The 13,197-nt window shown below is 30.5% G+C and overlaps 1 protein-coding gene across 1 annotated transcript in view; it reads left to right on the plus strand.

Annotated features, from left to right (window-relative positions):
* The first annotated feature begins 476 nt into the window (after window positions 1-476).
* LOC148176519 (pyrokinin-1 receptor-like) overlaps window positions 477-13,197 on the plus strand; it is a 128,973-nt gene continuing 116,252 nt past the window's right edge. Inside the window, exon 1 of the mRNA XM_088034947.1 lies at window positions 477-1,399. Coding sequence (XP_087891073.1) covers window positions 670-1,399 — 730 coding nt within the window. The 5' untranslated portion in view covers window positions 477-669. The remainder of the gene's footprint in view (window positions 1,400-13,197) is intronic.

A 13,197-nucleotide genomic window follows, 5' to 3' on the forward strand; every position in this document is an offset into this window, starting at 1 on the left:
TTTTTAATTGTTTGCTAATTTTTTTCAAATGCTGTCTAGATTTTTTAAATTATTCTTGACTAGTATTAGATTCTCTATAGAATTCTAAATTTTTGAATTTTGAAATTGTTTGCTTTAAATTTTTTATTCTTCTTTTTATTTTCTTTACATCTATTTTTGTTTTATAGGTCTGTGCTTTTTTAAATGTTTTTTCGATTCTAAACATATTCTTTTAATATTCTGAAAATTTTCTTAAGATTTTTTTACTTTCTACAAATTCATGTTCTCGTCAGATTCTTTTAAAAGTGTCTTTAGATTCTTTGTAATTTTTTTTTAAGTTATTGTTAGATTGTTAAATTTGAGTCTAAACTTTTTAGATTTTCCAAAAATTTCCCTTTTGGCTTGTTTTTTGGGATTTTCTTTAAATTATTCCTTCCGTTCCGTGCTTTCCGGGCACTTCTTAAGTCAATCCGCCTCTGTTACAAAAGTGTCATATTCCACATTTTGTAGCCGTCGTCCTCACCTGCATGTTGAAATTTCCGCATACACCGCGCACGTCCACGCTCCTGCCGCTCGAAATCAACAGTCTTCAGTTTCAGTAGCGCATCACTCCGATCAGCAGCAGGAACGCGCGCGATTCCTGCCATGTCCTTCCAAGTTCCGTCAACTTTTCCCGCACCGGAATAAAAAATGGAACCGAACAAAACTTTGTGCAACGAGGCGAATTTCGGCCCTCAAAGAGACAGTTTGTACATCGTCATCCCCATCATCATCATCTACGTCATCATTTTCTTCACGGGAACCATCGGGAACATCAGCACCTGCATCGTCATCGCCAAGAACAAGTCCATGCACACGGCGACGAACTACTATTTGTTCAGTTTGGCGATCTCCGATCTCCTGCTCCTGGTGTCGGGACTCCCGCAGGAGATTTATTTGATTTATTCCCGATACCCGTACATTTTCGGGAAGACGTTCTGTTTCCTCCGGGGGATGTTCGCGGAGACGTCGGCCAACGCGACGGTGCTGACGATCGCCGCCTTCACCGTGGAGCGGTACCTGGCGATCTGCCACCCCTTTCTCTCGCACACCATGTCGAAGCTCTCCAGAGCGGTCAAGTTCATCATCGGGATCTGGCTGCTGGCGGTGGGGTTGGCGGTGCCGCAGGCTCTCCAGTTCGGGCTCGTGGGGGATGAAGGGTGTCAAATGTGCATGTTCAAAGAACCCATCATTGAACACTCGTTCGAAGTGTCAACTTTTGTGTTCTTCGTGGCGCCGATGACGCTCATCACGGTGTTGTACGTTTTGATCGGACAGAGATTGAAGTCTTCGAGGATGATGAAGCAGAGGAACGTTTTGGGGAATACCGGCGGGACGAGAGTCCAGAATAAATCGTCGAGGAAAGTCGTCAATATGTTAGGTGAGTGGAACCGGTTGTTTTGGCGATGCCGCGAGGTGTTGAGGTTTTTACCTGACTTGGAGGGAAAAAAAAGTGTGTGGGATTAAATCGACCGGTTTGTTTGTGCACTTTGAATTTATCCCGAGATTTTTGTGGGGGAAAATTTCCGGAGAAGTGTATAAATAAAGATTTTATTTATGGGGAAGTTCACACCTCGCGGTAAAAGTTTTGAACAAATAAATAGAGTGGAATATCAGAAAGTCGCATGTGCTTTAATATTTGCGTTTGTTAACTTATACATTTCAAGTAAAAAGTTGTAAATCCGTTAGAAAAATAGTTTTAAAAATTTGTGTTTTTTTTAAATAAAGCCTAAAGTTTGCGACGTTTTTGATAGGTTGATAAAGAAATTGAAGAGAGTATCAATTTACGCACAGATTTTTTGAAATTTTGATTTTTTATCAATTAAAAATTTTTACACTTTTCGAGCAAACTGCATATAGTAACTTTTTGAAATTTCAAAAAAAATGTTTTTATTATTTTAATTATCTTTTTGCAATTTATTTTTAATAAAATAGTTAAAAGCAATCATCCCAATAAAATTCAAGGTTATCGCCCCATAAATAAATGATTTTAGAAAACTTTTTTGATTTTAAAATTTTCTTAAACGATAAAAATTTCCAAAATTTTGCTATTTGGAGAATCTGATAAACGCTCTAAAGTAGTAAACCCGTAAATTTTTATGAATTTTTTTCTCGTTTGATTTGAGAATATAATTTTCAAATGTCAATCTTTATTTTTACAAAATTTTGTTTTTTTCAAAAATTTGTCTTATTCCTCTAATTACTCTTATCAACAATGAATAAAATCTTGAAGAAATTTCAGTGTGTAACAAAATTTTACAAAAGTCATTTATCTGATTTTTTTGGTAATATACGGTAGTTGTAATTGTTAATATACGATTAGTTGTAACAAAAAAAATAATAAATTAATTTGTTTCTAAAATAAAACAAAAGAGTTAAAAAACCAATAAACTATGAAAATAAAAAGCGGTTTTACGTTAAAAATTCAAAATACAATATTTTTTTTTTGTTAGCAAATGGAAAAAACAGCAACCCAAAATTGCAGTTAGAGAAATGATCTTGAAGTTTTCCAGATACTGGGATTGGTAAATGTCAATAACTTCAATGACTCACGGATACCATGCCTTTAGACTCGAGGGGCAATTTTCACAAAAAAAAATTTGAACCCTTGTCTTAGCCGACTTGGAAATTTTAATGCCGAAATAGACTTTATACGCTTCTCAAAATTTTGTCGCGGAAATTATTTTTAGTTTCACTTATTTAATTGTTATATAAGGCCCCTCTATATAGATAAATAAATCCGCAAATAATTTACATTGTCATCTTGTGTCCAGTTTTTAATTCGCAGTGAGGAAAAAATCAAAAGCAGGAATTTTTTAATTATTTTTTTTTTTTAATATCTCAACATTTTGACAAAACCAAAGATCACATGTCAAAAAGTACGTCTCTAACGATAAATATGATAAAAATGACATATTTATTTTTGTTGTTACATAGTGTAATAAATTAACCGTTTTTCGATTTAAAAACATTTTATTATAATTAAAATTAAAATTCGTTTTAAGATCCATAAATTTTTATTTTTTTTGCAATATAGAATTAGTAATTTTTAAGTCTGTGCAATAAATATTGGATCTATAGACATTTCCAAAATTTAAAAAAAAAAAATATAATTAAAAAATTAAAGGCAAAGATTTCAGCTCTCAACTTATTTTTTTTTTAATTTTGTAAGTTGGTGAATCTGGCAAACAAACTTAAAATAAAAAAATTGCAAATTTTTATTAACATTTTCTCGTGTTATTTAGGTGAGTAATTTTAAAATTTTCAAAAAATCCGAACGCATTTTAAAATTTTTAAAAATTTTGTTTTTTTTTGAAAAATTCAAATCTTGAAACACCATCCCATCTTTCTGATAATTTTTGACAAGACTATTAACTTATTAGTAATAATAATAAGAAAGTTAAAACTAATAATAATAACTTTAGAAAGCGATAAATGATTTCTGATTTTAAAAAATTTTGAGTTTTGTAAAACTACAAATATAAGTAAGTCGTTATAAAATCTATAAATGTTTATTATTGTTGAGCATAGTGATATTAGTAACTTAGAAATTAGTAAAATTTTAAGGTTCTTCAAAAATTTTTGGATCTACACATATTTTCGAAATTTATAAAGAAATATTAAAATTTTCACGCTTTTTCAACAATTTTGAAAGTTAATATCATACGAAAGTTAAAAGCAATAAAATCAAGAAGGTTTAAAATTAAATTAAATCTAAAGTTTAATGACTGATTTAGGGAGAAAAAATGCTGTTTTATCAAGTTAGTTTCCAATTTTATTACGTCAAAATTGGGAACTACGTTTACACCGGTCTGTCAACATCTTGTGTCACAAATGACATCTATCCTTTGGCCCGCTTTACATTGTAACAAAAGTCTTAATTGATGAAATTGTTGCTTTATCAATGTTAATTAATGATTTCTGGTGTCCATAAAGTGCAACATGTCCGTGTTAATCAAAATTAACTTTTATAAGAGTGAATGAAGTAACTTGTGAAATTTTGGTGTAAACGTAGTTTGCCGCTGCGCTGTCATAATTTTGAAAACTAACTTGATAAAACAGCGTTTTTTTCGCAAATTTTAATCACAATTTGCATTAGATTTAAAATAAAAACTCAGATGTTTGTATCACTTCGCGAATATTTCCGCAAAAACTCAAAAACTGCTAAAAATTATACTTCTTAGGCGTCGCGACGCCAACCAAACCGTGATAAAAAATAAATTTTTGCGTCAACTTCTAGAGCTCTGTTAAGTATGGGCGTACCCAAATTTTCAAAATTGTAACTTTAAAATTAAAGACGATTTTGGGGGTGGACACAAGTGTTGCCGGACCCTGTATATTTGCTTAATTTTTTCTATTATGTTTGAGAAAACTAAAAAAGTTTTCTAGGTAATGATTTCTTAAAAAATCGAGTTACGTATATATTTTTGAAAATTTTTTGAAATTCTGTTTTTTTTTGAAAAATTAAAAGATACATACTGCTCAAACTTTTTCAAAATCATGGTTTCAAAAAAAATAAAATTTCCTAAAATTTTTCCCGTTCCTTAATTAATAATTTTGCAATTTGGCACGATTGTTAAGCAAGCTGGATCTTGTAACATTCTTAAATTTCAAGATTTTTGTTTTATAAATTACAAAACTATTTCAATTCATTCAATTAAAAAAAAATTAAAATTAAAAATTCTGAAATTATTTGAAATCTGCTTCGTCTTTTCGTTTCTTTTCAATAATTTTGTACTTTAGCAATCTACCTTAAACAACTTCCTCCGTTGGTTTAACTTTTCAAAAAATTTTCGTATCATATTTTATTATTCCAAAACATAAAAATTTTAAAACTGTATCTCGCTTTACCATCAACGTCATGTTGTCATAATAAAACCACCACGGCAACGCAATTACCATTTTATGACCCAGCAGCGTTGCCACATGCGCGCAATTTCGCTCGTTCTACCGAAAAAAAAACGATAAAAATAGTTCAAAAGTTCCGAATTCCGTTAGTGCGCTTCTAAACTCCTTCGCCCGGAATGTCGCTCAACACCAATAAATCTAATTCGCAAATAATTAAGTTGTAGTAATTAAATGGTAATTAAATTTCATCCAACCCATAAATTGTAGTCTCCACGGTCAATTTTTTATTATTCCGATAATGCACATGTTTTTAAAATTAGCTACTTGATAGTGTTCTATCACGGAAGTTTAATTGGTTTTATTGACGATCTATGAAAATCGCTATCGTTTATCACGGAGTGAAATATTCCACAGTTATTGCTAAAAACAGAGGTAATAAATATTATCATGATAAATCGGAGCGAAACTGCAGTGCGGTCGATTTAATTAATTTTAACGGAGATTCTCAAGGTTTTATTACTGGGAAAAACCCAGATTGACAGTTTGAGGTTACACCGAAATCTTACAATTTTTAATCGCACTGGTCACATTTGAACCACTGAAGAATCTATTGTGACTCAAGACAATAAGGTGTCACTATTTATGACGAGGGTAGAGTTTGGTCGCCGAGACGCAGAAAAAACTTCAATTTCGAAATGTAAATATTTATCACCGCTGTTATCAGCATTGATCATTTTAAAGCAGTTCTGTGCATGGCACGTGTGTCTCATAAATTAAAATAGTGTTGAGTGTAAACAGTAATTTAGAGGGCTTTTAAACTTGTATGTAATGCGACTGTCATTTATGAGACATTGCTAGTAAACCTCACTTTTTAATTGATCATGTTTTTTACAATGTTTACAATTTTTTGCTTGTAAAGTGTAAAGAACGAATCGTACAGTAATGTATAACTTCATTGCCGATGTTTTTATAACTGTGTTATTAAAAGAACTTTATTTGCTACTAATTTTATAGCTTTTTTACTTGTTATGAAGTGAGGACTGTAAAGTTTTTCTTTCAACAGAGGGCACTTTTTCTCTTTTTCTTCAAGCGCGGCAAGCCAATCGTTTTTTGCTTTTTACTACCGAATTATTAGTCAAATCAAAAAATACCGAGAAATCATAAATCTGATTGATTTTTATAATACTGATACAATTTGCGCTGTGGTAATTTGAAGTTGAAAGTGTGTATAAGAAAAAGTTTTTCAAAAATTTTATTTTTTACACCTATAGACTAATTCTTATTTATATTTTTTAAAAGTCGCTAAAATCGTGTATTTGGAAAAAAAAAGTGAAAAAATCTTCGAAACAGAGTCATTTAATTAAAGTTTTGTCTCAGAATTTTTGATTTTTTTTGTCACTTTAGCAAATGCCGCCGTTGCTTTTGACTCACACTGTTGCTCAAATGAAAATAGCTATAAAAAGAATTCAAATTACAAAATTATAAAGAAATCAAAAAAGTCAAATTTTTTTTAATTTTTTTTTTAATTTTGGATTTTTTTTTAAATTAGTTATATAGGTTTTTATTAGTGTATTTTTGATATTTGCTAACATCTAGTTTCAATTTGCTAATAAGCTTGCCAAATCGTTAAAGAAAAAAGATAAGGAGCAAATTTTCCAAAACCAAAATTTTGAAAATTTAAATACTGAATAAAACTAAAAAATTCAATAAATAGAAATATTTAAAAAAGGAATAATTTTGAAAGTTTAATTAATAGATCAGAACAGCTTTTTGCTATAATTGCTATATAAAGTTGACATTTTGATTGTCATTTAAATTTTGAAATGGCACGCTTTTAGACATTAAATAAAAAAAAAAGATATTTAAGTGAGTAAAAGTGACAGGAGTGCGAAATTAGTAAATTGTGTAACTAGTGATGAAAGCAAGAAATTGTATACAAGTAAAGTCACAAGTCGATGGCAAAGGAGTGTCACAGTAGAGTAAAATATTAAAACAGGACGTGTTATGCACTATACTTTTTTCAGGACCACGCCCACTGCAGTCAAATAGAGTTAAAAAATATAGATATTTGTTTTTTATTTGTTATTTATATATTATGAAGGCATAAAAACTAAAATTTAATGAACAAAATTTTTAAAATTTAATGATTAATTAGTATGTACTTACCACTTTTTTGTGTAAAAATTAAATTAAATTATTGTTTCTACAATTGGCTTATAAAGTTGACATTCTAATTGTTATTTTAATTTTAAAATGACACGTTTTTAGACACAAGTGCGTTAAAGGGACGTAGGAGTGCAAAATTGTGTTGTAGTTATTGTATAACTAGTACTGAAAGTTGGATATTTACCCAAATGTGACAGTTAAAGCACGACCCGAAGACGGAGTGTTACAAAAGTGTGAAATTTTTAATTAGCACGAGTTATACACTATACTTTTTCGACGACCACGTCTACTGCAGTCAAATATAATTAACAAATATGCATAACTTATATTTTTTTCTGGCTCAACAAACCTAAAATTAAATTTGTTAAAACTTCAAAATTTTATAATTGGTATAATGTTTTCGATTAAAAATGGAATCTTTATGTTTAAATTTTGCTTGATTTTGCTGCGATTGTGGAAAAAATCTTGTCTGCAACTTCTCATAATGTGTTACTCAGTATCATTTCGCAACTTGATTTACTACTTTTGTGTCTACAGCTCTATTTTAAAACGTTATTTAAGCACCGCTGAGTTAGGTTTATATGTACAGTTATAAAAAACGAGTTACGTACTACACTTTTTCTACGATCTTTAATTATGAATTTAAACCTTTATAAAACAAATCTGTTCATGTTACCGACTTTATTGTGAGTTGCGAACTTGGCCTATTACGATTTTTTGAATCACTCGTGACTCGCCGAGGGCGACAGTTTTCTTTTTTCTTATTTTTTTCTTTTACACAAACCGATCATAAATATTCTGAAAATGACAAAAACTTGCAATTAAAGCATTAACTACAGTCTTTATTTCAACCATTCCAATAAATTAATAATATCACTGATTTACGTTGCGATTTTCTTTGAATTGTTTTGTTTATTCGTAAATTACTTTGTTTTCGATCTGTTCATTTAATAAGAAATGATCTGACGTTTGAACTTCAAGCTTTGATCAATTCAATCCACAGTGCAATCGTGATTAGAGCCAATATTTCAATAGAAAGAACAGATTTAGTGATCGATTATTGCTGATTGACATTTTGCGATCTATTTTTATTACGGCAATCAATGCAGTATTTTGCGTGTCAAGTGCGCTAAGTAGAGTTTTAATAGTGTGCGACTCAAGGTCGATAAAGTGGCGTTACGGTACTAGTCTTCTAAAACGAATTGAGTTGATTTAAAAGATTAAAAGCCGACCGACTACAAAACACCATTTTTTCTTTCGTATATTAATTATTCTGTTGTCTTTTATAGAAGATAAACAAGATGACATTACAGTACTAGTTCTTTAAAACAAATTGAGAGATGCAATGGATTAAGAAGTCCGTTAAGGGTGGAACACCGTAAAGCAAAATTTCAGTTTTCGTAACTATGCAACCCAACTTGCAGTCGACCTGACAGCTGTCAATCATCAATAAGGGTGCAAATCCTCTGTAGAAATTTTCTTTTGGAATGTTGTTTTGGGATCCAAATTTTCTACCTAAAACTGCCCTGTCCCGCACCCGCCATTGCACACAATAGAGTAAATGTTGTAAAAAATCTTTAACTAGCCGCAAGTGTGTCCTTCAATGCCAGATGTTTGTATCTCTTTGGCTTTTAAATAACTACGAAAGATTTGATGTGTTGATGAATACATAATAGATATTTCGCGAGCTGAGAATTACATACAAACTGACCTGAAAACTATAAGGTTCTAACTAACATTTGCATTAAATTGATCAGTGTTCACGTTATCAGTGATATCTTTTTAATTTATTAAGCATTTATTTAAAAAAATGGCCTATTTAAGTCATTTTGGCTTGTTAAAAAATTAACTCACTTCTTTTTTATTACAAGGTGATTTTTTAAAAACAGCAGGCGTTGTAGAATTTTTATTTATGAACCGATTTCAAAAATTTTAATAACAAATTAAATGGTTTTTAATTTCCTATAAACTGATGATTTTAAAATTTTTCTAAATGTCTTAGTATTTTTTGGGCGATACTCAACTTTCTTATTTTAAATTGACACCCATATTTTTTTTTTCATAGTTTAGAAGATATTAATTTTCTTGATTCAGAAATGTGTAATATGTTCTACTTTTACAAAAAATATTAAAAAAAAAATATCAAAAATGAAAAATTTAGGCAATAAAAGTTAATAAAATCTACGTGCGTGGTGTCAAATAACACAATATCGTTATTGTAATGTCAAAAAGCAGCAAATAACAGAAAGTTTTCTTTCAACAAGATGGGGCTACACCTTATTAGGTAGTTGTTTTTTCTTATTTGTAATTATTATTGTCTTTTGTTATTAATAATTTCAAGAAAAAATGCCGATCCTTTCTGTTATTTGCTGCTTTTTGACATTACAATAACGGCATTCTTTGTTTGACACCATGCACCTAGATTTTATTAACTTTTATTGCTTTTTTTTTCAATTTTGATAATTCTTTTAAAAATATTTTTGGTAAAAGTAGAACATATTACACATTTCTGAATCAAGAAAATTAATATCTTCCAAATTATTAAAAAAAAATGGGTTCCAATTTAAAATAAGAAAGTTGATTATCACCCAAAAGATACTAAGACATTTAGACAAATTTTAAAATCATCAGTTTATAGTAAATTAAAAACCATTTAATTTGTTTTTTAAATTTTTGAAATCGGTTCATAAATAAAAATTCTACAACGCCTGCCGTTTTAAAAAAATCACCCTGTACATGATAGAAAATGTTTAAAAAAATCGCAAAACAGACAATTTAAATTTTCACAAAAAAACACTTAGGGGTCGATTTCAAGTGTGACTTGCGTTACTGCAAATCCCATTTGCAACATAGCAACGCCAATCACATTGCTCATACCTTAGCAACGGTTGCAAATTTGCATTAACGCAGTGACTTGAAATCGACCCGTTTGAAACTTATAATTTTCACGTCGCGATATTTTTAATTTATTAACTATTTAATTAAAAACGACAGAATCTATTACATAATATCATTTTGGGCGGATTAAAGTATTAACTTACTTCTTTTTTATACTTGATAGAAAATGTTAAACAAAATCGCAAAACAAAGAATTTAAATTACATATTACAAAAAATCACTTAGAACCTTATAGTTCTCAGATCGCGAATTATGTAACCAGTGGGATAGAGACATCATTATAATTATGAGTGTGGTGAGTGACTTGTCAAGGGCGTTAGCCCGAGGCATGTAATAAGAGCACGAGATTATATGACTGCTATTCTTCGTGTGAGATACAACGTTTTATCTGCGACTTCCTAATAGCCTACTTTTTTAATACAAAATAAAAATTGCAAAATTAAAAGAAAATTGTTGGATCAACTCTAGGTGTTGACAAAAATTATCAAAAATACAAATTTATTCCCACCAATTTGATGTTTGGGAACAAATTGTATTTTTGATAATTTTTGATAAGCAAAATTAAAAATCCAAGTAATAAGATATTCATGACAAATAAACCATTTTTCGAATTGCAAATTTTGCGAATTGCAAAAACTGTTGTTGACTCGAAACCCATGAAGTAAAAATTGTATTTGAAAACTCGGATTCTTTTATGACAGGATGGGTCTCTTCACTGCAGGCATAAAGGGACAGACACCCCATGAAGAGTATTAAGTACTTGACTGCATATCGTAAATCATGCATCCAGAAGAATGTTGAGTTGCCTATCTTCGCAAAAATTGCCCTATTTTGTGATGGACTTTTTTCACAATAACTAAAAAAGTTGCGACTTTTAAGAAAAAACGGCTTCGTACCATAATGTAAAATAAAAGTTGCTACAACCTCGGCATTTTTTTAAAACGGTACGGCTTATAACTTCTTCTGAAAATGGATTTTAGAATTTAAACGTTTTATTTTTTATAAAAACAATTAACAACTTTTTTCAAAAACCGGCTTCGTACCCTAAAACAAAAGTGTTTCAGCAACTTATTCATATTTCGTTCACCATTCCAACTAATAGGGTGTGACCGCAATTTGGATTTTCGTTTTGCATTGCGAAGCGGTATTCTGCGCTTTACGGTGCGGGACCCTTAAAGTCGCACGGATTCCGGACGGTTCCAATAATATATGATCTAGCGGACCGAGCACAAAACACCTACTTTTCTTTGTATATAAATTATTCTGTTTTCCGTTATGGAAAATAAATCATCGCGACAGTTCATCTCGACGAAATGGCGGTCTGTTGCCAATGGGACCAACTTTCTCATTTTGCATGGAGTTTTTATTACTTCCTGTTTGACATGTTGGTGATTCCAATTTCTTGCAAACGAACCGGAGGAGTTCGACGAGTTTAGATTAATTCTTTGAGGCGAAAAAATGCATCGATAGAAACTCGGATATTGGAGTTTGTAATTCGTTGTATATCTAAATGAAAGCAGACGCGGGTTTTCCTGGAAATAGAAGTTTGGGGTTGAATTTAAATTTAGGGCGAGGAATCCAAAATATTTGAAATTAGAGCTTTGTCGAGGAAATAGACACAAAGTGACTGTTAGTGGTCACATTCAAGCCACTAAACGGAACAATTACTTAAATTTACAGACTGGGGTGTATTTCCTGCTGTCGTTTACACTTTTTTCCCATTAAAAATAAAAAAATATTGGTCAATAACCAGTGGTAATGATTTTTTAATGGTATTTTCTGTTCATGACCAATCAAAAATGTCATCTTTTTTGTTGGACGTTTTGTTTTGACTAATGGAATTATAAGTGGATTTACGGTATAATTTATAAAATTAATATTTTCTAGACAAACTTGTTTTTCGCTTATAAACAATTATTGTAATGAACAGCGACTATTTGTTTGCCCGGAAATCCTCAACACGTTTAATTTTTTGATTTCCTTCAAGATTATTCAAAATTGTGGTTGAGCCGTGACCTCTTTCCTTGATATTGAAGATTTTTTTTTTTCCTTATTTGGACTCATTTTATGCAGAATTTCACGATGAATCCAAATCCGTGCTCAAATTTCCGGTAAACTATTTGTTGTAACGATCTAAAATTTGGACAGATGATTGATTTTGAGCTGCTCTTTGAATTGGTAGATAACTCAAAAACATTAAATGTCGTTTTCGGACTGAAAAAGTTCTTTAAATATGACCTCAAGAAAAAACCTTTTTCAAATCTATTTTGATCAATGTCTAGTTTACTTGTGAAGCAAACTTAAGATATTGAGGCTCATTATACGCAGGATTTTACGCTGAGTCTAAATCTTTGCTCCAAATTTTAGTGCTTCTACAAATAACTGAGTTATGGCTGATTAAAACTTCGGGTTGGCAATAGGGGGCCAAAAATTTGAAGGTCTCGAACTGTCAGTGCTTCATATCTCAGAAACTACAAGAGATTTTTGCCACCGTTTTTCTCGCATTTTGTTTATCAAAATTTGGCTTTAAATTATTCAAAAGTTTATGGTCGGTTTTTTGAAAATAAAAAAAATTCTATCTATAAATAAATTGAAGTTTTTGTTTTTTGACGACCTCTTGCAAACTAGTTTGAAATTTGGCCAGAAGAGAGATTTTGAGCTGTTCTTTCGTTTGGTATATGACTCAAAAGCATTATATGTCGTTTTCATATTTAAAAAATTATATGAATATTACATCAAGAAAATTCTTCTGAAACCTTATTCCGGTCAATATCTAGTTTACTTGTTAAGTCAACTCACGTTATTTGAGCTCATTTTACGCAGAATTTTACGCTGAATCCAAATCTGTGTTTAAAATTCTAATACGTCAACAAATAACTGAATTATATCCAATTAAAACTTTGAGTTGTCGTCATACAGTCAAAATTTTACAGGTCTCAAACAATTGGTGGTCCATATCTCAGAATCGATAGATAAAGAAATGCGGTTTTTACCATCGTTTTTGTCGCAATTTGTTTATTAAGAATCCGTTTTGAGATATTTAAAATTTAATGGTCAATTTAAAAAAAAAAAACGATTTAATCGATGAAAAAAATTAGTGTTTTTTTTTAACCGTCTCTCGTGAATTACTAATTTTTCCAATCTGAAATTTGTCCGGATTATAAATTTTTTTAACCGCTTTTTTGATTGGTATTTGCTTGACTACAAAACATTAATTGTCGTTTTCACCTTTAAAAAGTTTTTTGAATATCATCCCAAGAAAAAACC

Source organism: Gnatocerus cornutus, chromosome 4 (genome assembly GCF_029298725.1).
Source record: "Gnatocerus cornutus isolate USDA-ARS CGAHR chromosome 4, icGnaCorn1.1, whole genome shotgun sequence".
NCBI classification, from domain to species: Eukaryota; Metazoa; Arthropoda; class Insecta; order Coleoptera; family Tenebrionidae; genus Gnatocerus; species Gnatocerus cornutus.